Source organism: Podarcis erhardii (assembly GCF_964252035.2).
Source record: "Podarcis erhardii genome assembly, chromosome: 13".
NCBI lineage: Eukaryota > Metazoa > Chordata > Lepidosauria > Squamata > Lacertidae > Podarcis > Podarcis erhardii.
Window position 1 is genome coordinate 4,756,521 of NC_138502.1, and position 25,124 is coordinate 4,781,644.

General features: G+C 48.8%; 1 protein-coding gene across 1 annotated transcript; it reads right to left on the minus strand.

The window, feature by feature from the left end:
- Positions 1-13,298, minus strand: NGDN (neuroguidin). Its single transcript, XM_081835793.1, has 11 exons — positions 13,156-13,298; positions 9,953-10,012; positions 9,780-9,851; positions 8,354-8,491; positions 6,593-6,677; positions 6,429-6,481; positions 4,544-4,667; positions 3,857-4,025; positions 1,901-2,057; positions 784-844; positions 1-156 (listed from the first exon to the last, which is right to left on the minus strand). The coding sequence occupies exons 1-11, from the start codon at positions 13,204-13,206 to the stop codon at positions 137-139; spliced, it is 990 nt and encodes a 329-aa protein (XP_081691919.1). The 5' UTR covers positions 13,207-13,298; the 3' UTR covers positions 1-136.
- Positions 13,299-25,124: the final 11,826 nt, after the last annotated feature.

The following is a 25,124-nucleotide window of genomic DNA, read 5'->3' on the forward strand; positions in this document are numbered from 1 at the left end:
AACACGACAAATCTTTTTTGTTTGACAGGGAAAAGAGAAACGAGCGCTTGAGCTTTATTGTTACCAAATCTAATGGATGTGAAAAATCCCGAGATATTGGGGGTTGCAGAGATCGGTCCCAAGTACTGTGAGGGGGTTATCGCCTCTTGCGGAAACCTGGGGTGGAGTAGAATGAGAAAGAGAAAGAGAGAGGAAAAAAGAGTGAGTTAGTATAGAGGAGAGAATTTAGCACGTGTACATGGGTTATCTCATGCAGCTAGACCTCTGTGAGGAACTGGCATCAAGAAGGGTGACATGGGGTGAGGGGGAAGGCTCAGGTGCTACAGAACAGCTTCCAGAAAAGTTTTGTTTTGTACCCTCCAGGTGCAAATTTTAACAACCTGCTTTTCACCAGCCACATCAAGCAGCGTGTGTTTAAAGCAGCGCCCCCAGAACTTTATAAACAGTTACGGCTTCCCCCAGAGACTCCTGGGAATTGTAGTTTAAGGGCGCTGAGGGTTGCTGGGAAACCCCTACTTCCCCCTGCCCCACACAGCTACAATTCCCAGAGTTCCCTGGAAAGAGGGACTGAATGTTAAAGCACACTGGGAATTGCAGTTCCGGGAAAGGAATAATTCTCAGCACGCTTGACAAACAAAATTTCCCGGGAGTCCTTCAAGGAAATTCCTGGCTGCCCAAGAGTGGTATCATAGAGCTTTAAGTGCAGAGTACGATAGGGTCTCTGTGTGGACGAGGGTGAGCTTCGCTTTGCCAAGAAAACCAGAATCTTTCAATGGCACTCACCTCTTTTCTGCTTTCCTCGTTTCATGCAGACTTTTTTCTTCTTCCTCTGGGGGCCTGAATCCTGAAAGGCGGGAATGCGAGGAAAGAAAACATGAAAACCTTACATGGAACTGCAGGTTGTCATCAAATGGCATTTTAAATCGCATCTTCTGAGGCGCAGCCAGAGATTGTTGAATTGACTGTTAGCTGCTTAAGCAGACCATCAAGTGACCCTTAGCTTTGTGGTTCACCTACACAAAGCAGGCCTAGCCAAATGTCATTCGAAAAGTGAATGGCGGGAACATTTTATGGCGCCACCTCTCCAGCAACCAAGCGGGACAGGACACTGGTTCCATCTCCAGGACACAGGAAAAGCAGCATGATACTGCTTTTAATCCAGAATGCGGCTGCTAGACTGATGACTGGGAGCGGCCGCCGATACCACATAACACCGGTCCTGAAAGACCTACATTGGCTCCCAGTACGTTTCTGAGCACAATTCAAAGTGTTGGTGCTGACCTTGAAAGCCCTAAACGTCCTTGGTCCTGTATACCTGAAGGAGCGTCTCCTCCCCCATCGTTCAGCCCGGACACTGAGGTCCAGCTCTGAGGGCCTTCTGGCAGTTCCCTCCCTGCGAGAAGCGAAGTTACAGGGAACCAGGCAGAGGGCCTTCTCGGTGGTGACACCCGCTCTGTGGAACACCCTCCCATCAGATGTCAAGGAAATAAACAACTACCTGACTTTTAGAAGACATCTGAAGGCAGCCCTGCTTAGGGAAGTTTTTTATGTTTGATGTTTTATCGTATTTTTAATATTTTGCTGGAAGCCTCCCAGAGTGAGTGGGGTTTAAGTATTATTACTATTATTATTATTATTATTATTATTATTATTAGTGAGTTGTTAGGAGGCCCCTATTCGCCTCTCTGAGCTACAATTCGCAGATTTCCCACAGTCGGAAACGCACTAGAAATTTTCCCATGGGAATCAATGGAAACCGCCAATCCTCTATGCAAACACTCGCATCACAAACAATTTCCAGCGAATGCACTGAGTTCAGAAAGTGGGACTTGCATGAATACCTTCCAAATTTCTGCTTTGTGTGATTCACGCCAGAGCCGCCCACCCACCCACAGCTCACCTCTCCCGATGGGGCCGCTGCCCCTGTCAACGCGGTGATGTCCCCAAAGTGGGTGAGGGAGCTGAGCTGCGAGCCTAGGTCCCCCACTCGTCGACGGCGCGCCTTCTCCTTCCGGGTCACGTTGAGTCGGACCATCATGCTCTCCTCGTAGTTCGTTCTGCAGAATGAAGCCACGGGGAAGGCAGGGAAAATTGTTACCAAAACTCAAGGCTTTAGCAGGTACGATGCCTCTGAATGTGGCTGCTCCACCAGCCGCTGTGGACCAATAGAAAGATCTCTCTTGGACACACACACCCCACTGCTCATTTTGAACATGGAGATCATCTTCCTGGCTGGAAGACCATCTCAGAGGTGGGACCAGTGGCTGTTGAAAGCACAAGAGATATCCAGAGACCCTCTGAGGGGGCACTTCTGGCAGTTCCCAGCACCCCTGAGGTCCGGTCGGCCTTCACTAGGGATTGCGCCTTTAGTGCCCTGTGGAACTCCCTGCCACTAGGGGGAATCAACCCTGCCTACTTTCAGACGTCTTCTGAAAACTGCTTCAAAATGTGATTTTTTTTCTTAAAGCAGCCAGCAGCTACAGAGGCTCAAACTGCAGAATCCTTGCACTCAACAGGGGCTGGATTAGACTGGCTAACAAGACCCGCCGTCCTACACTTCGAAAGGCAGTCTCTCCAACCTTCCCACAGGGCCTGTGGCTTTTGCAGGTCTGGCTTGGAGCCCGGAAGCTCGATCTCCCAGCATGCACTACCCTCTGCCTGAAAACAGCCCCCAGAATCCCTTGCAACACCCACACTCCGCTCTGAGAAAACCCAAAACCACCAAAACAAAACAAATTCCTTCCAGTAGCACCTTAAAGACCAACTAAGTCAGTTCTTGGTATGAGCTTTCGTGTGCATGCACACTTCTTCAGATACTTCTTCAGGTATCTGAAGAAGTGTGCATGCACACGAAAGCTCATACCAAGAACTGACTTAGTTGGTCTTTAAGGTGCTACTGGAAGGAATTTGTTTTGTTTTGACTATGGCAGACCAACACGGCTACCTATCTGTAACCAAAACCACCAGACACTGAAGGGGGGGAGGGACCAGAAGAAGTGCGGAAAATTAGGCGTTGTGTGGAGGGAAGATTCTCTTCCAAGAGAGATTCTCTTCCCTCTCTTTTCATACCAGAATCCATGGTTAAGCTATGGAATTCACCACAAGATGTAGCAGAGTCCAAACAGGCTACAGTGGTACCTTGGTTCTCAAAATTAATCCATTCCAGAAGTCCATTACAAAACCAAAGCGTTCCAAAACCAAGGCGCACTTTCCCACAGAAAGCAACACAAAATGGATCAATCCGTTCCAGACTTTTAAAAGCAACCCCTAAAATAGCAATTTAACATGAATTTTACTATCTAACGAGACCACTGATCCATAAAATGAAAGCAATAAACAATGTACTGCAGTCACACAATCGGTCAGTAGCTGAACTGGGTTCCACACAGTCACAAAAACAAAACAAAACAAAGAAGAGCCGCAGAAGCAAAAACACAAATTAAATAGCATAAACAGGCAGACCTCAGCGTAACACTCAAAACGGAAGCGTGGCACTCAAAACGGAGCACACTCAGCTTCCGAAAAAAGTTCACAAACCGGAACACTTCCGGGTTTGCAGTGTTTGGGTTCCAAGTTGTTTTGAGTGCCAAGGCGTTTGAGAACCAAGGGACCACTGTATTTCTTACCACCGCTGTGCCTCAAAGTAATAGTTCTTGGGATTCACAAGTGAGGACAGCACGTTCGCGGGGTTTCCCATTTGCTGGACCACAGTGAGAACAGGCTGCTGGACTGAGTCGGGCCTTGGCTTCACCCAGCCCCAGAGCTCTTCCTGGCTTCTCACAGCCCTTCCACTTGCCAAGACACCCCCAACTTCTGCCCCTCTCTTCCCCAGGACTCCCCACGCCTCCAGACTAACCGGTGTTCATCCTCTCGGCTCTGCCGGCTGGCGTGAGTGTAGCGCCCTTCGCGGACCTCCTCCGGGGCATCCGAGTACTGCTCCTTCAGCTCCCGGATGATGGAGCTGCTGAGCGCTCGCTTTTTGGCCTGCTCCAGAAGCTTCTTCTCTCTCTCAGCTTCCGTTTCATCTGAGGCAAAGAGAAGCAACAGTTTGACATGGCCTGACCATAGCTGCAAACTTACAGATTTGAAAGTAAGGGACCTGCAGCCTCGAAAATAAGGGATCAGCAGCCAAAATAAGGGATCAACAATTACTTTGATGAAATACATATTTTGTTGCGTGCAAATGGCTTTAGATACCTATTAGGTCCATAAATTACCATATAGCATATATTCAACACAAAAAAACAGCAACAATTTGTTGTTGACAAAGGACACCTGGACGTAGAAAGGGCCCCATTACCTTCAGTAGCTTATTTAAGGGACATCATCAATAAGCGACAGCAGCGGGACATGGCGCTGGCATAAGGGACTGTCCCACCAAATAAGGGACGCTTGACAGCTATGGGCCTGACGCAGCCAACTACCAGCTGCTCAATTGCAGCCACTTCTGAGGTGGGGCAAGGGCAAATTTGCCAGCACTGCGTCCCTGCTCTGGTCAGCAATGCCAAGCCAACCTTCCTCCACCGCCACCCAAATTGCATACCATAATATACAGGAACCAGGCGGGGTGGGACGTATTTCCTGCTCCCTCCTTTGGACGCCTCTTTCCTGGAATTCTTTGCGCCGCCAGCGGCTTCTTCATCTTCGCTCTCCTCCGAGTCGTCGAGCTGCAATTAAGAGAGGAAAATCACAAGGATCAAGCATTTTTTTTAGTTATTACCGTGGTACCTCAGGTTACATACGCTTCAGGTTACATACTCTGCTAACCCAGAAATAGCGCTTCAGGTTAAGAACTTTGCTTCAGGATGAGAACAGAAATCGTGCTCCGGAAGCGCGGCAGCAGCGGGAGGCCCCATTAGCTAAAGTGGTGCTTCAGGTTAAGAACAGTTTCAGGTTAAGAACGGACCTCCAGAACGAATTAAGTACTTAACCCGAGGTACCACTGTAAATGCCTTCTGACAGCACCTCAATTGGTTCAAGCCCAGGCAAGGCCCCAACCAGCCACATCGACATTTGTTTGCCGGGATTCTTCCCTTTTTAAAATAAACGTTTGGTTGCTGGGATTCTTGAATACATAAGACTTGGCCTGGTCCACCGAGGCGTTATAAAATCTTTATTTATATGGTGCGTATCTAGCATCTGCTGGGGAGGCACTGTGCAGATGCAATAAGGAGGGCAGAATATACAGTGGTGCCTCGCAAGACGAAAAGAATCCGTTCCGCGAGTCTATTCGTCTTGCGGTTTTTTCGTCTTGCGAAGCAAGCCCATTAGCGGCTTAGTGGATTAGCGCTATTAGCGGTTTAGGGGCTTAGCGGATCAGCTGTTAAGCGGCTTAGTGGCTTAGAAAAAGGGGGGGAAAGGGAGAAAAAAAACCGCAGGAACTCGCAAGACATTTTCGTCTTGCGAAGCAAGCCCATAGGGAAATTCGTTTTGCGAAGCGCCTCCAAAACGGAAAACCCTTTCGTCTAGCGGGTTTTCCGTCTTGCGAGGCATTCGTCTTGCGGGGCACCACTGTAATTATTCAGTGCCCAGTGTCTCACAATCTAAAAATGATACAACCCTCTTCATGCCAAGCTGGCATAGCCAATGGCCAGGGGTGATGGGAGGCTGCTGTTCAACAACATACAGAACCCAAGGTGGGGAGGGCTGATCTTAAAATACATCAAACCCCCAAAGATGGAGCTTGAAGGAAGTGGGAAACTTTTTCACAGGCCACAGAGTAAGAGAGGGGAAGAGTGCCAACAAATAGAAGAATTAATGTAGGAACAGGAAAGCCCAAATAAGCTTTTAAGTAGTTTCTTAAAAGGGAAGCTCAGTCGGTAGAGACTCTTAATCTCGGGGTGGTGGGTTCGAGTTCCACATTAGGCAAAAGATTGCTTCATTGCGGAAGGTTGAACTACATGAACCTTGTGGCCCCTCCCAACTATGATTCTATGAATTGAGACGAGGCACACCTTAACCACGTGGAAATCTTGAAGTTTGTCACGTTTTCATAAGGGCTCATTTAAAAGTGATGCAGTAACGCACACATCAAAGTCAGTAATGACGTAAGAAGAAATTGCATTTTTAAAAAATTCCTTAATTCTAAACTAAGAACAAAAAACCCTGCTAAATTACAGAACCTTACTCAGATGTAAAGTCCCACTGTAGACAAAGGCTTCTGGTAAAAGTATTGCGTTTGGTTGATGTCAGAAAATATACGGAGAGGCAAGCTCTCATGCTCCCCGAAAAGGAAACTCCAGAGAAACGGTGCCACCACCAATAAGGCCCCGCCAAACAACAGGCCCTGAAGAGGCCCTTCTATTTTGTGTATCTAAAATGAACAAGGACATGCCACTCCAAACCAATGCCAGACCACCGATACCTCTGGCAAACCCAGAAGGCCTTGCTCCTGAACCAAAGCCGCCCCCAGCACCCGTTTGTCATACCTTGCTCATCAGGTTGCCAGGATTCGGCTTGAACCGCAGCGGGTCGTTTTCGCCTGGAAAGAAAACAACGTCCCGGGATTGCAGATTAGGCTGCACCCTCGGAAGAGCCCCAGGATTGCCTCCCTCCTCCCCACTCTGAAGCTGCAAACGTCCGCATGTCTCACCCAGTGCCCCTGTGACAGCTGCCTTCACAAGTTTGTCCACCTGGTACTTCAACTTCTGGTCAATGGGACGCATCTTCTCCAAGACCTGCCAAGATGTCAAGGACAGGGAGGGGTCAGCCTGCAGCCTGATCAGAGACAGACCCACAACTCGTCTAGCTCGGCAGTGGGAACAGCGAGGGTCAAATATGCAAACAGTCACCCTTAATCTGGAGGTGCTGGTGACCGAAGCAGAGATGTTCCACGCAGAACAAGTGTCTTAACACTGCGCTGCAGACCCTACAACTCAGCCACGCAGGTGGAAAGACCAACAGATATCCCGCATGCAGGTTAGATCAAGGTACCGTTAGCAGGAGGGACATTAGACTGGAAGGATGGGAGCTCCCCTGCTCTTGATGGGGTTACGCTTACACTGAAGGAGTGGGTACACAGCTTGGGGGTACTTCTGGGTCCACTGCTGTCCCTTGAGGCTCAGGTGGTCAAAGTGCCTTCCATCAGATTCAGCTGGTGGCCCAGCTGTGCCCTTCCTCTGGGCAAGGATAGACTAACTTCTGCCGTCTATGCTCTGGTAACCTCCAGGCTAGATTAATGCAATGTGTTATACATAGGGCTGCCCCTGAAGATGGTTCGGAAATAATAGGTAAAGGTAAAGGGACCCCTGACCGTTAGGTCCAGTCGCGGACGACTCTGGGGTTGCAGCGCTCATCTCGCTGTATTGGCCAAGGGAGCCGGTATACAGCTTCCGGGTCATGTGGCCAGCATGACTAAGCCACTTCTGGCGAACCAGAGCAGCGCACGGAAACGCCGTTTACCTTCCCGCCAGAGCAGTACCTATTTATCTACTTGCACTTTGACGTGCTTTGCTAGGTTGGCAGGAGCAGGGACCGAGCAACGGGAGCTCACCCTGTTGCGGGGTTTTGAACCCCCAACCTTCTGATTGGCAAGCCCTAAACTCTGTGGTTTAGACCACAGCGCCACCTGCATCCCTCTCAGAAATAATAATAATAATAATAATAATAATAATAATAATAATAATAATAATTTATTTCCCTAGCCACTCTGGGCGGCTTTCAACAGAACATTAAAAACAGAATAAAACTTCAAACGTTAAAAATTTCCCTAAACAGGGCTGCCTTCAGATATCTTCAACAAGTTGGATAGTTGTTTATTTCCTTGACATCTGATGGGAGGGTGTTCCACAGGGTGGGCGCCACCACCGAAAAGGCGCTCTGCCTGGAAACTTAAGTAGTGCAGAATTCCGCGAAATCTGGCCTGACAGCACTGGCTACCAATTAGTTTCCGGGCCCAATTCAAAGTGCTGGTTTTGACCGATAAGGCCTTCGTTGGCTCAGCACTGCAATTCCTCAAGGACCACCTCTCCTCATAGGAACCAACCCAGACCCTGCGATCAGCATCTGAGGCCCTTCGTCATGTGCCTCAATCATGAGAAGTTTGGAGGGTGGCAACACGAGAAAGGGCCTTTTCTGTGGTGGCTCCCCATTTGTGGAATACTCTCCCCAGGCACCGTCATTACATTCCTCTTCCCGGAGGCCTTTAACGATCTGTGGCCTTTAGAAGTAGATGGGATGTTTCTAATGTATTTCTTTTTTCCTATGTTATCTATGTGAGCTTTTTTTATTATCTGTCTGGTTGGTTTTAAGATGCTTTGGGTCGCCCTGGGCAAAATAAAGCAACTAACCAATTCAGTAAGGAATCATCACTGCAAAAGTTTCCCCTATTCCAGGCCTCCTCCCCCCCGCCTACCGTTCTGGTTTCCACTAAGCGCAGCAAGGCAGGGTTGTCAGCCAGGGAGTTCCCCGAAGTTTTTTCCAGGACCAGGTGAGAGAGGTCTTGGAGATAGAGGAGCAGCAGCTGGTCTTTCACTTCCAAGAAACTGAGGCCCTGGGAGTGAGAAAGAGTAAGGGATGGTTTTGGAAGCGCATGGGAAATCTGGTGTGGGACAGATTCTGGCCATGACAGAAAAGCTAATGCATTAAAGTTCATTCACACAGAGATATCAAGGAAAGACACACATTATTCAATCTGGTTTGACTTGGTTAAATATATAAATGGGGAGCAGAGCCCCCTCCCCCCAATACACCAGCAAAAGAAATAATGGGACATTTTTAACTGGAAAGAAAGACTTTAAGTCAATCAGTGGCCAGTACCTTGGGAATTCAATGGTATTTTCTTTAAGAGAGCCTTCTCCCATGCAGGTGCCCCTCCCAGATGTTTTGGACTACAACTCCCATCATCCCTCAGGAGACGCCATGATGGCTGGGACAGGTGGGAGTTGCGAGTCCCATAATACTCAGTTCGTACATGTAAGACACCAACCTTTGGAACTCCCTGCCTATTGATTCCAGGCAGGGGCCTTTCCTGTACTGCCTTCAGCACTTGCTAAAAACATTTTTTAGGCAAGGCTATCCAGACATGCAGAATGTTGATGTGTATTTTAATCTGCTTTTCCATTTAAAACTGATTCCGGTTATTTCTTGAATGTTTTATCACCTTGAACATTTATTTAAACTGAAATTTTCATTTTTATTCTTTCTGAAAAAGGCTTTGAGGTGTTTGCAAAAAATAATAATAACCGAGTGGTATAGGATTGTTTTTGAAATAAAATTAAGTAGAAAAGTTTTCTCCATATAAATAGGCAGCTTGTAATTTACTGTATTTTTCGCCCTACAGGACGCACTTTTTCCCCTCCAAAATGAAGGGAAAATGTGTGTGCGTCCTATGGGGCGAATGCAGGCTTTCGCTGAAGCCTGGAGAGTGAGAGGCGTCGGTGCGCACCAACCCCTCTCACTCTCCAGGCTTCAGGAAGCTATCCGCAAGCCTTGCGAGCCCGGCAGGAGTTCCCGTGGGCTCGCAAGGCTTGCGGGCGGCAGCCTGCAGCCCGGGGCGCCCTCTGGAGGACGCCCCGTGCTTCGCGCAGGTGTCCGCAAGCCTTGTGTGCCTGGCGTGAGTTGCCGCCGGGCTCGCAAGGCTTGCGGATAGCAGTCTGGGGGTTGAGGCCTACCCCAGAGCAGAAGCACAGTAATGGGAAGGGCACTCTTCACGTGCTCAGAGGCACTTGCCTTTTTTGTTTGCTTCACATTACCAAACCAAGAAATGGAGCAGTCACTGAGAAGCCAGGGCCAGGTGCAAATTAGGCTCCCCACCCCAAATTCCTCCAAGAACAACTCACCTTCTCGGTGGGGTAGGCCCCTGCCCGAACCTTCTGCGCCAGAGTCTGTACATGATGGGTCACCGCAACCACCTGTACCCCAGCAAGAGGCAAAATAAGAAAGACGGTGAAGCTTAAAGAGGGATGGGAGATGGGATGTCTGCAGGGAAAGGGAAGAGGAAGGTGTCCCTCACCTGGTCTTGGAGGGATTTCAAGAGGCTGAGGGCTGCCGGCAGATCTGCTTCCACTCTCTCCTGGAGCAAGGAGGAAAACAGAAAGGAGGGGAAATTTTCAAAATATGCACCTCTCCCCTCCCAAAGCAAGGGGGGGAAGCAAACTGGCCATAAAAATGGTGAACAACCCCAGAACGCTCTGCCACAGCTTTTAACAAACCAGAAAGAGCCAGGGTTTTTTAAACAAACCTCAACTAGAGCCAGGGCTTTTTCGGCTGTGGCTCCGATCTGGCGGAACGCTCTGTCACAAGAGACTAGGGCCCTGCGGGTCTTGACATCTTTCTGCAGGGTCTGCAAGACAGAGCTGTTCCACCAAGCCTTTGGCCAGGGCACAGCCTGACTCCCTCCTTTGGCAATCCTCACAGAACTCTAGCCCAATGGTTGCCATTAATCTGATTGGAATTAATTTTATAATGAAATGATTTTAGAATGTTGTATCATTTTACTGTTGCTAGCCGCTCTGAGCCCGGCTTCGGCTGGGGAGGGCAGGATATAAATAAAATTTATTATTATTATTATTATTATTATTATTATTATTAAAGCCCTCCAGATATGGAAGACAAACCCAACCAGGAACAGTCAGCGGCCAGGAACGATGGAGGTTTTGGTCCAAAATCTCTGGAGCGCAGGTCAGTCTTCTCTCCCCCATCTCACTGCTCCCATCAGCAAAATGCACAATTTCCTCATATAAAAGGCCTCTCTGTTAGAACCTCACCCCAAATCCCTTGGTAAATCATATCCGGCCACCATCACCCACGCCATGGCCCCATCCAGACAAGGGCCCCATCCACACAATGCTTTTAAATCGCTAACAGTAGTTTGTTAAGGGTGCTGCAAGGGGTTAGGGGGCTTCCAATTCCCCTCTTGGAGCTACAATTCCCAGAGTTATTTCAGGGAAAACCGTGAACGGCTGTTTAAAGCGGCGTCATCGTACTTTAAATGTGCGGTGTGAACACAGCTTAGATTAACGCAGCACGTTCCATGCCTTAAAAAATGGTTTTGAAACCATTTTGAAATGGGTCTAAAAATAATATATACCGTATTTTTCGCACCATAGGATGCACTTTCCCCCCTCCAAAAATGAAGGGAAAATGTGTGTGCGTCCTATGGTGCGAATGCAGGCTTTCGCTGAAGCCTGGAGAGCGAGAGGGGTCGGTGCGCACCGACCCCTCACGCTCTCCAGGCTTCGCACACCTCTCCGCAAGCAGTGGGAGCCCAGCGCTGGGCTCCCGCTGCTTGCGGAGAGTTGCCAGCATGCCGAAGCCTGCCCGCGCTGAGCTCAGCGCGCCCAGGCTTCGCGGACCTCTCCGCAAGCAGCGGGAGCGCTCCCACGGCTTGCAGAGAGCTGCCTGTTTGGGGGCTGGGGTCGGGGGAAGCTCGAGCTTCCCCCGCCCCAGCCCCGCGCCTGGGGGGGGAAATAATTTTTTCCCCTTTATTTCCCCCCCAAAAAACTGGGTGCGCCCTATGGTCTGGTGCGCCCTATGGTGCGAAAAATACGGTAGCTGCAAACGCTTGCCAATCATTTAAATGATTTCTACGCAATTTTACACACGATTTACTTATCGAGCAAAACTTAATTATATCAATTCAACCAAACTATATTTTGAATTCCGAAGTCATGTTACAACTTCTCAGCACCCCTGATTTTGGGAAGCTGAGAGCTACACTGCTCATTTCTGAAGTGAGAATACAGAAGTTTTGGTTTTTAAAATTACGTTTGCTACTTAGTTACAAACCAACAAAATTAGCTTTAAGCAGGTTATTCCGGGTATGAGAGGTTACTTTCAGCTTATTATCACATCTGTATAAAATCCCCTTTCCCTTCAAAATAGTCCTTAGGATTTCAAATCCTTCATTAAAAAAACATACCAACAGAAAAAATAAGGAACTTAGATGCTGCTTTTTTTTTAACACACACACACAAACGCCATTTCTACTTTCGTAGAGATAACGAGAGATAAATCAAATGAGAACCCAAAAGGTTTTCAAAAGGCAGGACAGAAGAAAAAAAGAAGAGAAAACTGACCTCATTCTAGCCTACAGGATATCCTAATATCCTCCATCCTAGAAGCCAGCCAGAACCCCATTTGTTGGCATCAGCAGTTGGTAATGGCTTAAACCCTGCATGGCATTCTTTAATCAAAAGCATCTGAAAACCACTCTTTTAATATTTAAAGTCTCTAAGAGGAGCTACTAAGGTACAACACTAAAAAATAAAACCAACGTAAAATCAAGAGCTACGGCATAAAGACCGACAAGAAGAGCGTTGTAAAAACAGGACATAACGTTTTAAATGTATTTTTTTGTGTGGATGGGTGTGCCGGTAAATGGTTTGTTTTGTTCTTACTGCGTATTTTGCGTTTTCATTTTGCACTTTTATGCCGTCAGCCACCCCGAGATATCCGGTCTACAAACTTAATAAATAAACAAACAAATGTGCATACAATAATAATAATAATAATAATAATAATAATAATAATTTGTACCCCGCCCATCTGGCTGGGTTTCCCCAGCCACTCTGGGCAGCTTCCAACAAAGATGAAAAGTACACTAAAATGTCACATATTAAAAACTTCCCTGAACAGGGCTGCCTTCAGATGTCTTCTGAATGTCAGGTAGTTGTATATCGCTTTGACATCTGGTGGGAGGGCGTTCCACAGGGCGGGCGCCACCACCGAGAAGGCCCTGTGCCTGGTTCCCTGTAACTTGGCCTCTCGCAGGGAGGGAACTGCCAGAAGGTCCTCGGCCCTGGACCTCAGTGTCCGGGCAGAACGATGGGGGTGGAGACGCTCCTTCAGGTATACTGGGCTGAGGCTGTTTAGGGCTTTGAAGGTCAGCACCAGCACTTTGAATTGTGCTCGGAAATGTCCTGGGAGCCAATGTAGGTCTTTCAAGACTGGTGTTATGTGGTCCCGGCGGCCGCCCCCAGTCACCAGTCTAGCTGCCGCATTCTGGATTAGTTGTAGTAATAAACAACAGGGTTGAATAATCTTACGGGGCTGGACAAAGGGGGGGGGAGTTACATACTGGCATCATGAAGCAACTGAGCTGGTATTCAGGAAGGTGCCTGCAGGAACGGAGAGATCCAAGCAAGGCCCTCTGCACATGCTCAGGGGCACCCTGGCCTCGATTCCCGCCCCTCCCTCGCCCTTTCCCCTTCTCACCCCCAGGGCCAGAGAGGCAGGCGGCCCAGGCTGACTCTCCGCCATGGCCATCGCTCCTACTCCCACGTGGAAAGGAAGGAGCCTCCAATCATCTGGGGGGGAACGCCCCGCCTTCTTTGAGGGCGCGGACCAATCAAAACGTCGTCTCCGCCTCCTTCGCGAGAGTTCGGGCCAATGGCCGGAAGGCTTCCGCCCCGCGGGAGACCCTTCCAGCCAATCGCGCGGAGGACTAGGTTCAAGGCGGAGCCGCGAATGTCCGTGTGCGAAGGGGCCTCGTCGACTTCCGCCTCTTTACAAAGAGGAACGCCCCGTTGTTATAGAAGTGACCAATAGCGCCCGAAAGGTCGCCTCCTGCGGGGAAGGTTTGGCCAATGAGGCGACAAGGTTTGGGCCTCTTAGGCAACTCTGGCCAATCAGAGGCACGGAGAGGGGGTTGCGAAGCGAAACAGAGAAAAGAGGGGCGAGCCGGATTCTATGGAAGAGGGGCGGGGGAGGAGCAGGAGGCGGGGATTCTGAGCGCAGCAGCCAATTGGAGCTTGAAACCCGCCCCGCGGGAAACACGTAGCCCAATCAGCGGGACCTTCCCCGATTTACAACTCCAATTCATAAAAGAGTTTTGCGTTGAGAATCGGAGTGCTTGGAATTCACGTGCGTTGCCGGGGGTTGGGCTAGATGCGCTTTGGGGGTCCCTTCCAAGTCTACAATTCCATGAGGGTTGTGCAGTCCTTTGGAGGTCCGCCAAAACTCTAGCCTAAGGATTTATTTTTTTTAATGCTGTATTTTAATACTGTTTAAAATGGAAATCCGTGTCGCTCTTAGCATGCTGGGCTGGATTTGTTCAGTTGTTGCTTTTATTGAGGGGGGAGGTGTCTTCAAAATAAGTTTTCGAATGTTTCATTTTTCAAGAGCTACGGTAAAAAACATCCAACCAGTAGGATACAACATATAGGAAATGGACGGTAAGAACGTGATCCTTTGCCGGTGGGACCTCACTGCGACACTCTGCTTTTCGGTGTGCAGTGCTCCTGGTCTGGGTTCCAGCCAGCCTGGTCCCTTCCCCGTTTGCTCCATATGATTCCTCCTCTTCTTTTTGTTTACCCACCCCACTTTTTAGGATCCCCCCCCATGGTTTTTTGGGGCGGGAGGGGGCGGCATATTTCCCCAAACCTGGTAGCCCTCTCTCTGGTGTGTATGGATGGCACCACCTGAGTAGCTCTATCTAAGCGTGTGTGTTTTTTTTTGGGGGGGGGGGAATCGAATATCAAAATTGCTGATTAAAATCAGATGTTAGAAAACAACTGATATTCCATATATAATTAAAACCAGCAGTTCTAAACACATACGCTATAAAATAAAATTACATGTTAAAATTCTGGTTGCATTTGCATGCCTGGTTTGCCTGCTTAGGTTTTAGCAGGCACTGACACTACTTGTGGTGAGGTTTGGCTCGCCGTGTAGATTGGGCACCCTCTTAGGTCAGCCTGTCCCTGGATACGGATGAAATCTGAGGGATTTCTGAATGCTGAGGGTCCTGTTAGTGCGACTGGTGCTCCTGTCGAAGGACCATGAATGCTCCTACATACCCTGCTGGCTACTGGGAGTCCAGGAGGTTCCTTGGTTTATTAAGAAGCTCCAGCAGCAAGCTGGATGCTTGTGGTGCAAGTTTCAGTATGAATATGACCAGCCAAAGTACATAGCAGATCCCACCATGGCAGTGGAGAGAGAGCTTATCTCTTGGCCTCTGTGGTGCCCTCAGCGAATCGCCTGGCAGAGCTGTTCAGAGTGATAAATCAAGTGGCTCAGACCATCAATGGGCAGGGAGTTCCAAAGTATAATGAAGAACTGATTCCTTCCATGTGCAGAACGGGTGTCACAAGGTACTTGTAAAAGCGCCACTGCCACAGATCTGAGTTCTCTCTTGATTGTTGGAATCTGTGTATCGTGAGGGGTAATGGAGTACGCCTCTGGGGGTGAAGTCAAACTGCTGCATTAGCCTGGGCAGTGTGCATGGAGGTCCGGGGCTGCCAAGACAAGACCCCTGCCGCACCTTGGCCTGGCTGATGTGGTACAAAGAAAAGCAGAACAATACGTTTGGCACCAGCTTGGCTGCAGGAGTTGCTGGAACGAGGTAGACCAGGGACCATGCAACCATCTTAGGGACTCCACTGCAGATTTGTGTAGGGTTTACTCCTGAGCCTTTTCTTGAAGTACAGTAAATCAAAGAAGGCAGCAGAGGTTTAGCACTGGAGCTTTCCTTCTCCTAGATGGGCTGCCTTCCCAGGCGGAGGAGTCCCATCTGCCCCTCTCTGCTGATAACAGAACTGCGACCCGTACAGTCACACAGTTTGTTGCATATGTCAAGTGAAGACGTGGCTGGTCATTCGTCGACAGCAAAGGTCATAGATATGACTTTTTAAGGAGTGACACTGATTGTGGCACGAGCTTTTGTGGACCGAAGGGCATTTCACCCAACTGCAACTGTACAGCAAAGAACGCCATGCAGAGTTTAATCCAGGGGTCAGCAACCTTTTTTCATTCGTGGGCCGGTCCACTGTCCCTTATACCTTGTGGGGGGCCGGATTATATTTTTGGGGGGGAAATGAATTCCTATGCCCCACAAATAAGCCAGGGATGCATTTTAAATAAAAGCACACGTTCTACTCATGTAAAAACACCAGGCAGGCCCCATAAATAACCCAGAGATGCATTTTAACTAAAAGGACACATTCTACTTATGTAAAAATATGCTGATTCCCAGACCATGCGCGGGCCGGATTTAGAAGGCTATTGGGCTGCATCCGGCCCCCGGGCCTTAGGTTGCCTACATAGCTGTCAACGTTTTCCTTTTTTTAAGGGAAATTCCATTATTCTGAATAGGATTCCTTGCAAGAAAAGGGAAAAGTTGACAGCTATGGTTGCCTACCCCTGGTTTAATCCATTGCCAACTACTGTTCTGTTTCATTAGCACAGGCAATTGAGCTCTATTCTGAGTTCCTCCAACCCCCAAATTTTATATATTTGCAAGTCTTCACTCACCATTTATTACTGGTGAGACATTTTTATTCCGCCCTTCAAACAAGGTGGCATCTGTGATGCGTGACTTCTGCACCCCATTTGACTTCACAACCACCCTGTGCAGTAGGCCCGACAAGAACAAACACAACTATTCCGTTCTTCGTTTTACCTTGGTCTGGAAAAACGTACCACCGACAGACCTCTCTTGACACTTCTACAGCAGCCATTAAGGAACCCCTGAGTGGAGCAAGCGAACAACCATTTTTTGCGCTCAGAAACTCTGGGATAATTACAGCATAGCGAGACCCTGGTCTGTTGTATGTTTAGCACGATGTTTAAATCTAGGGCCAAGCTGGCAGCGCAACTGGTCCTCGGTGCCAGGGCTGCAGCCGCGAGGACAATGGGCAGGTACCACCCGAAGGCCCAGCTGAGAATGTGTCTGGCAAGGGCTGACGGTGTAGAGACCCCCATCTCTGGCAGAGTCTCTTCTGAAGCAGTGAGCGACTGATGTCATGGCAGCTAGTAAAAAGTCAGAGAGAGAGAGAGAGAGACAATGGGATGCCAGGCATTCCTTCCCCTCACCTCCTGCTTCCAGGAATCTGCATTGCTATTGTTCGAATGCTAAATTTGCTGCCAAGAACCCCACTACGCTGTCTCTCTTCCCGGCTGTTCATAATGTCCCCCTCTTGCGCCTTTCCAGAGGCTGCTTGCGCACTCTACATTTAAAGCACACCCCCCCAAAAAATATACAATAATGGGAACTGTAGTTTTTCCCCTCGCAGAACTACAACTCCCAAAATCCACTTCCCATGATTTAAAGTTACGTATGTCCTTTAAAGAAGGTTGATCGCTGAAGAATTGATGCTTTTGAATTCTGGTGCTGGAGGAGACTCTTGAGAGTCCCATGGACTGCAAGAAGATCAAACCTCTCCATTCTGAAGGAAATCAGCCCTGAGGGCTCACTGGAAGGACAGATCCTGAAGCTGAGGCACCAAGACTTTGGCCTCCTCATGAGAAGAAAAGGCCCTGATGTTGGGAAAGATGGAGGGCACAAGGAGAAGGGGACGACGGAGGACAAGATGGTGGGACAATCAGTGTTCTCAAAGCTACCAGCATGAGTTTGACCAAAATGCGGGAGGCAGTGGAAGACAGGAGTGCCTGGTGTGCTCTGGTCCAGGGGGGTCACGACTAAACAACAACAACAACATGTCCTTTAAATGTACGGTGTGTGTGCAGAACCCAGTCCTTGCCCTAGAAACCCTCCCCCCAAAAAACTTTTGGCTCATTCTTCGATGGATTTATCATTATAATAATTCAGTTTTAGTTGCTCGCTGCATATGACGTCTCCAAGCGCCTTGCAAAATGTTAAGAGCATTAAGCATAACCTAAAATCCGGGGTGGGGGGAAGTAACCTTAGAGGCCAAATCCAATAAAACAGCAGCAGGCTTGATTTAAAAATAAATAAATGTCCCCACCTTCCGTTTGGCTGTTTCCCACTTTCATGGGTTTAGCCTCCTACATGAAAAATAACAATTGCGGCCGTGCATTAAAATAGGGAGAGGGGTTTCCAATGTGGAAGGAAAGTTTGAGAGAGGTGGATCAGAGCATTCGCAGAGAGTTAGCCTTGTCGTTGTTTCAGCTCTCTGCTCCTTTAATATGCAACAACGACGCAACACCAATGATTGAGAACCTTAATAAACCAAAACAAAATAAAAAAAATCCTTCCAGTAGCACCTTAAAGACCAACTAAGTTAGTTCTTGGTATGAGCTTTCGTGTGCATGCACACTTCTTCAGATACACAGTTACACACACTTCTTCAGATACACACTTCTTCAGATTTCGTGCATGCACACGAAAGCTCATACCAAGAACTAACTTAGTTGGTCTTTAAGGTGCTACTGGAAGGATTTTTTTTATTTTGTTTTGACTATGGCAGACCAACACGGCTACCTATCTGTAACTTAATAAACCACTGATAGCTAGGTGGAAGCTGCAAGTATTTAAGTATTTCTCAGCAAGGGCAAAAATGCAGAGGGTATCACAGCCATCCCCATTTAGGGTCCTCGCAATATTTCATTACCTCTCGACCAACTGCCCTGCGTTCACCCCCCTCCCCCCAATATTCCTCCTTTCCTCTGGCCGTTTCTTTCCCCCCATTCTTTCCTCCCCCCTGAGCTCCCCCAGAACTTGGCCCCCTCCCAGCAAATAACATCCCTTTGGCCAATCAGAAGATGACATTACTGCTGTTCGCAACCCTGGCGTGCTTTATCTGCCTGATATTTTCGAAACAAGCACACCGGGGCTAAAAGAGGCGAATGACGGTTGCCTACGCCTTATACCAATTTAGACAGTCATCTGGCTTCTCCCCAGAAGAACCCTGGGAAGCACCTTCCTGGTCCTTTCATAGAATCATAGAATCCTAGAGTTGGAAGAGACCACAAGGGCCATGGAGTCCAACCCCCTGCCAAGCAGGAAACACCATCAGAGCACTCCTGACATATGGTTGTCAAGCCTCTGCTTAAAGACCTCCAAAGAAGGAGACTCCACCACACTCCTTGGCAGCAAATTCCACTGTCGAACAGCTCTTACTGTCAGGAAGTTCCTCCTAATGTTTAGGTGGAATCTTCTTTCTTGTAGTTTGGAACCATTGCTCCGTGTCCGCTTCTCTGGAGCAGCAGAAAACAACCTTTCTCCCTCCTCTATGTGACATCCTTTTATATATTTGAACATGGCTATCATATCACCCCTTAACCTCCTCTTCTCCAGGCTAAACATGCCCAGCTCCCTTAGCCGTTCCTCATAAGGCATTGTTTCCAGGCCTTTGACCATTTTGGTTGCCCTCCTCTGGACACGTTCCAGTTTGTCCGTGTCCTTCTTGAACTGTGGTGCCCAGAACTGGACACAGTACTCCAGGTGAGGTCTGACCAGAGCAGAATACAGTGGCACTATTACTTCCCTTGATCTAGATGCAATACTCCTATTGATGCAGCCCAGAATTGCATTGGCTTTTTTAGCTGCCGCGTCACACTGTTGGCTCATGTCAAGTTTGTGGTCAACCAAGACTCCTAGATCCTTTTCACATGTACTGCTCTCAAGCCAGGTGTCACCCATCTTGTATTTGTGCCTCTCATTTTTTTTTGCCCAAGTGCAATACTTTACATTTCTCCCTGTTAAAATTCATCTTGTTTGTTTTGGCCCAGTTCATCTTGTTTGTTTTGGCCCAGTTCATCTTGTTTGTTTTGGCCCAGTTCTTTCTGCTGGGCCCTTCTGCAGGCAAAGCAGCTGTGCTTCCCCAGAGCCATTACCCATCTCAGGAGGTTGCTCTGGGTACTGTTGGGTAGATCTTTCAGCTGGTGCCAACTGAATTTCATGGGTACAGTGGTACCTCGGGTTAAGAACTTAATTCCTTCTGGAGGTCTGTTCTTAATCTGAAGTTCTTAACTTTAGCTAATGGGGCCTCCTGCTGCCGCCGCGCGATTTCTGTTCTCATCCTGAAGCAAAGTTCTTAACCTGAAGCACTATTTCTGGGTTAGTGGAGTCTGTAACCTGAAGCGTATGTAACCCGAGGTACCACCGTATAAGCTTTTGTGTGCATGCACACTTCTTCAGGTATCTGAAGAAGTATGCATGCACACGAAAGCTTATATCCAGAACAAACTTAGTTGGTCTCTAAGGTGCTACTGGACAATGTTTTAATTTCTTAATTTATTTCGACTGCGTCAGACCAACACAGCTACCTACCTGAATCTGGGTTTCATGGGTTGATCTGTGGTCTGGGTGGGTAGGGAGATGGTGCTGCTGCGTGGCGGGGAGATAGGCCGAGGTGGCTTGCGACCCTGTCCGGACCCTGAGATTGTCACGTGAGGCCCTCCTCTGGGAGAGGTCTGGAGGGTGGCAACCAGAGCCTCTGCCCCACTGAGCTGCCAGTCTTCAAACTCTCCACCAAACTAGCTTTCTCCCTAGTGGCAGCTTTCATAAGGGATTGTCTCCCCAAGGAGACCCGCCTGGTGCCAACCTTGCCATCGTTTTGCCGCCAGGCAAAGACTTTGAAAAAAAAAAAAAAAGTTGGGCAGCTCCAGGGATATGCTCTATTACAGCTAAGTCTGCACTGTTGTAAACAAAATCAATCTGTCCTTTTTCCCTTATGGGGTATCCAAGAGCCCGTATAGAGCTCTTACGTGGGTTCCCTATTGGTTCTACGGTAGGAGAAAATAATAGAGGCCAACCAGAAAATATTGTGAAGCAAAGCAGCTGGTAAGCCTGATCTTTATTGATCTGTTGCAACAGGGTGCTCCCCTCACACGCAGGAAAGGAGGAGGACCCCGAACAATGGCGCGCAAGGCCTTATATAGAGATAGATGATAGATAGATAGATAGATAGATAGATAGATAGATAGATAGATAGATGATAGATAGATAGATAGATAGATGACAGATAGATAGATAGATAGATAGATAGATAGATAGGTGATAGATAGATAGACATTGCTCCAGACCACCCCTCTATACATCATACATACATCACAGAAAAGGCGGTCTACAGCAGAAATCTGAGTGCGTTGTTTATCTTGTCTGACAGGTTACCTGTTAATGCTCACTTGATTGGATACCCTGGGAAGCCTGGCCAGTCTTTTGTAATGATAAATACTTATTTCCTGAGCCAGGTCACAGGCTCACCTTATTCAAACACAGACATACCCTTAAGACAGGATTTGTGAAGGAAAAGACAATGGGGAGGCTTTTCCATTTTCCTTTGACCTTGCAGAGAGAACATTTGGTCAGTTTGGGAATCAAAAATGGTTTCAGGTCGGTCTTCCTGTGCTGATCTATGTATGTACTTTGGTTGGTTGGTTGGTACATTTATGAACATTTATTATATATCTAAGACTTTAAAATTCTTATCACAGAATGTAGTAACTTTTACATGATCTAGATTTCATGGTTAAAAAAAAAAACTTTGGTTGCAAATAGCTTTGGGACTTTGTTGAGCAGAAAGCGACACCAGTTGCCGGGGTTTGCAAGAGAGGGAAGTGCTCTTGCTTTCGAATCCTGCTTGCAGGCAACTGCCTGGCCACTTTGAAAACAGGAAGCTGTACTACAGGGGCCATTGGCCCGATCCTCTTATTTTCCTAAGAGGTGCATAAACCTTACAAGCCCCTTCCTGTTTCGCTTTGCAGGCGGATTCATTGGCGGGTACCTAAGTTGCTTCTTGCCCACAAACGTAACCCAGGTGCATTTTAGCGGCGGTCTATGCTAGCTCTGTTGACATCCACAAATACCCCAAGTGCTAGCCTTGTCTTGGCCGCCATGCCACGCGGGTGGCGCAGTTGTGCAGGGGTGCAACGCTCCCTCCCGCTGACCTCTCGATCTTTTCCTGTCCTGTCGAGGCCTCTGTGCTATCCTGGCTCGGGAACAATAGCCAGGCGCATAGTGCCAGGGCGCGCCAGGAATCCCATTGTCGTCTCTCCAGCCCACATTTGGCCTTTGTTTCACCTGCCTATTGTTTTCGAAGGCAATGGGGGGCATAGCTGCCCCCCTCTTCCCCATCCCTCCTGTTAGCTGGGGACTCCCTTAAGCTGCTTCTGTTTGGTTTTCTTTTTTTGCATGGCTTTCGTGCCAATTACATTCCCAGCTGGGCTCCTGGAACAACCTTTCCTATTATCCTCGCAGCTGGAATTCTGGCTCCAAAAAGTCATCAGTGCCCATCAGGCAGGGGAGAGAAATGGCTCATTTGGGGGGAAGCCGGGAAAATTGGCTTGTCGGAAGTGTGAGCGTGCGTTACAAACTGCCGAGTCCTGCGCTCAGATTTCAAAATGGGGACTGTGAGGCCTAGTGGTCTGAGCAGAGTGTGCGAGGAACGCTGAAGGCTAGGACTTCAGGGGTCTGTCGGAAGAAAACTGGGGTGCCTAAGGGTAAAGGATGGGGGTCAGGAGCCAGGACTCCTGAGTTCTTTCCTCTCTCCTCTCTGACGGAACCAGCAAAGCCTGAAGAGCAGGTTCAGGAGGCGAGGCAATTGGGCAGCAAGCCTTGTGGTTAGAGCAAGCTTGCGGAGATTCCTCCTTTTTTAGCTCAGCTTGGGATGACGATGCGAACTCCTGAGATAAATTTTGCGGTTCGGGGCTGTGCTTCTCACGCTCCCCTGCCCTCTGTGGGTCACTTGACAATGACATACAGTGGTAACTCAGGTTACATATGCTTCAGGTTACATACACTTCAGGTTACAGACTCCGCTAACCTCGAAATAGTGCTTCAGGTTAAGAACTTTGCTTCAGGATGAGAACAGCGGGGCAGCGGCAGGAGGCCCCATTAGCTAAAGTGGTACTTCAGGTTAAGAACAGTTTCAGGTTAAGAACGGATCTCTGGAGCGAATTAAGTACTTAACCCGAGGTACCACTGTATTCCTGCTTGTTGTGGCAACTGAATTGCTAGGCCCCGAACGACTCCTAATTGCGTCTTTACGGTCAGCTGAGCGATGCTCATGCGTCGCTGGTGTTCAGGGTGCACAGAGTTGGAGCCCTCTTCCCGGTTAGGAGCCAGGGCGAGAGGGTAGCCAGGTGTAGTGGTTAGAGGAGGAAAGGCAACTCAACACAAAAACACAATTTCCAGAAACGGAAGACTAAGAAGCAGGGCCAGTTCTGCAGAGGCACCCGGTGTTTATCCCTCCCGCTTCTGCTGAGGTGGCCGGGGCTGTGTGGAAAAAAGAGAGCACCTTGGAAAGGCTATATTTGTGCTGCGCATTTGGACAGACAATGGACACATGGGAGCATAGGGGGGGGGTCCCGGGCGAGAGACAAAGAAGGGAGCAGGTGCGAGGGGGAAGCCGGAGCCAATTCATAATCCGGGGCAGGGCACAACGCCAGCAAACAGGGCGGCACCGTGCCAGGAGCTGCCACCTTCCGGCCATTAACTCCATGCAGGCCTCCCTTCGGCGTTGTCTGTGGGCATTTTCCGCCCTCCCGGCTTTTGGCCTCCTTTCTGCCTTCCAGGACACGGCCTGCCCCCCCCACCTCACGGCATTCCCTCCCCAAATGTCAGGCCCTCGCCTCCCCTCTCGGCTTGCCGGCGGCCCCGCCAGGCCGTCACTCGATCCGACGGGTGACGTCCGCCGATGGCCCCCCTTGGCCCAGAACAAAAGGCAGGAATGGCATTGAGGCAGCCTGACCTTCGCGGCCGGCTCCTCTGGCGGCCCTTATATAGCAACCTCGCCACAAAGGCTCCTTATTATAGCCTCTCATCGGGGAGACGGGAATAGAACCCAAGAGTCTTGCCTCCCAGCTTGGGGACAAAGGAGTCCAGGGTCCCAGCCGTCCCCTCGGCTAGGCTATGGAAAAACCCAGATTCGGGCTCAGAGATGGGCTAAAAGGCCTAGGCTTTTTGGGGGGGCAGGTTGTAATGAAAAGCAGTTTTTTTTTCTTTTCAAACTTCTCACGTTTAAAAACCAAGAAAGGGGGGGACAGAAAACCCAGGCTCGGAAGCTCTTATCATAGCTGTCAACGTTTTTCTCCCTTTTTTAAAGGGAAATTCCCTTATTCCGAATAGGATTCCTCGCAAGAAAAAGCGAAAAGTTGACAGCTATGGCTCTCATGCGTGCAGCCTCATGTGGTGGCAAAATGGCAAAGGAAAGCCACTCTGTGCATGCTCAGAGGTACACTCGCCTTGCCTTTCCAGAACGGAGCCCCGGTGGTTTGAAACTGGCTCTGCGGCTAAGCCCAGGGAAGGCTGGGCTTAGCATAGATCCCATGCTTTCCTCGCACCCCTGCAAATTCTGGATCCAAATTTTGAAATCGAAATCTTGTTGCATTTTGCAAAAAAAAGGGGTTGGGTGGGTGAGTGGGTAGGTGGAGAAGAATGCCAGTTCTGTTATTACTGTTTTTATGTCATTACATTGCAGCTCTAGATAGTTTTTGCAAGGATTTTTAAGCCCTTCCAGAGAGACAGAGGATTTCTCTAAAAAGAAAAAAAGAAAAGACTTGGTTAAAACTTACTTGCTGGGGGGAAAGACATCTGGATTTTGCTGCCTATTAGCTCTCTCCCCTCAAATGAAAAGCCTCCTTTTTAGTATTAAATAATGGCTGCCAAGTGCAGCTCTCCACATATTACTTAGCTGGGGTTTTGCCTAAGTCCTTCTCTGAGGGATTTTGTACCGTTTGAGAGATCACCCTCCTAACTTACATAAGTTTAAACGGGTTCATGTTTTTGCCTCGGGGCAATCGAACTATGAATCGAAAGACAACCAGAATGTGGTTTGGCTGTCAGCTGGACTTTTTGAGTCTGTATACATAAACTTTCTCCACCTGAGTGAAAGAAGAGGAAAAGGCAAGTTTGTCCATTCAGGTAAACAACTCTCTGCTGCGGACCGAATGTGCGGCATTGCACAAGTTGTTTCTTCCGGCCTCAGTTCTCCAGCTGTAAAATGGGACTAGCGGTGCCATTCCCCGTGAAAGTGAGAGCAAGACAGCTGCTACATGTGAGATGGGCTATCAGATCTGCTGCTGCCTTCACAGTTGGAGGAAATAACGCTTTTCCTGCTGGAAACTACAGGAAGGGAGAAGGCTCTTATGCCTGAATCCTGCTTGTGAGTTTTCCACAGGCATCTGGGTGGTATAGTTCAATTTTGTGGCTAGCTCAGCATTGCTTACACTGGCTGGCAGCAGCTGTCCAGGGTTCCAAGCAGGGATCTCTGCCATTCTTACCTGGAGATGTCAGGATTTGAATTCGGGACCTTCTGCATGCAGAGTGAATGCTCTTATCACTGAGCTAGGGCAGCGTTCAACCTTCTCTGCCTCTTTCCCCCACCCCAAATCCCACTACCTGGAAGCTGCTTTTAGCCTCTCTGGGGGAGAAATGAAGTACCTCTATCACGCCTGTGTTTCTCCCACTCCTGAGTGGGTGGAAGTTTCAAGCACTGCTTAATCTTTCAGGAGCGGCCCTCCTTTCAACCAAATCATGTCCC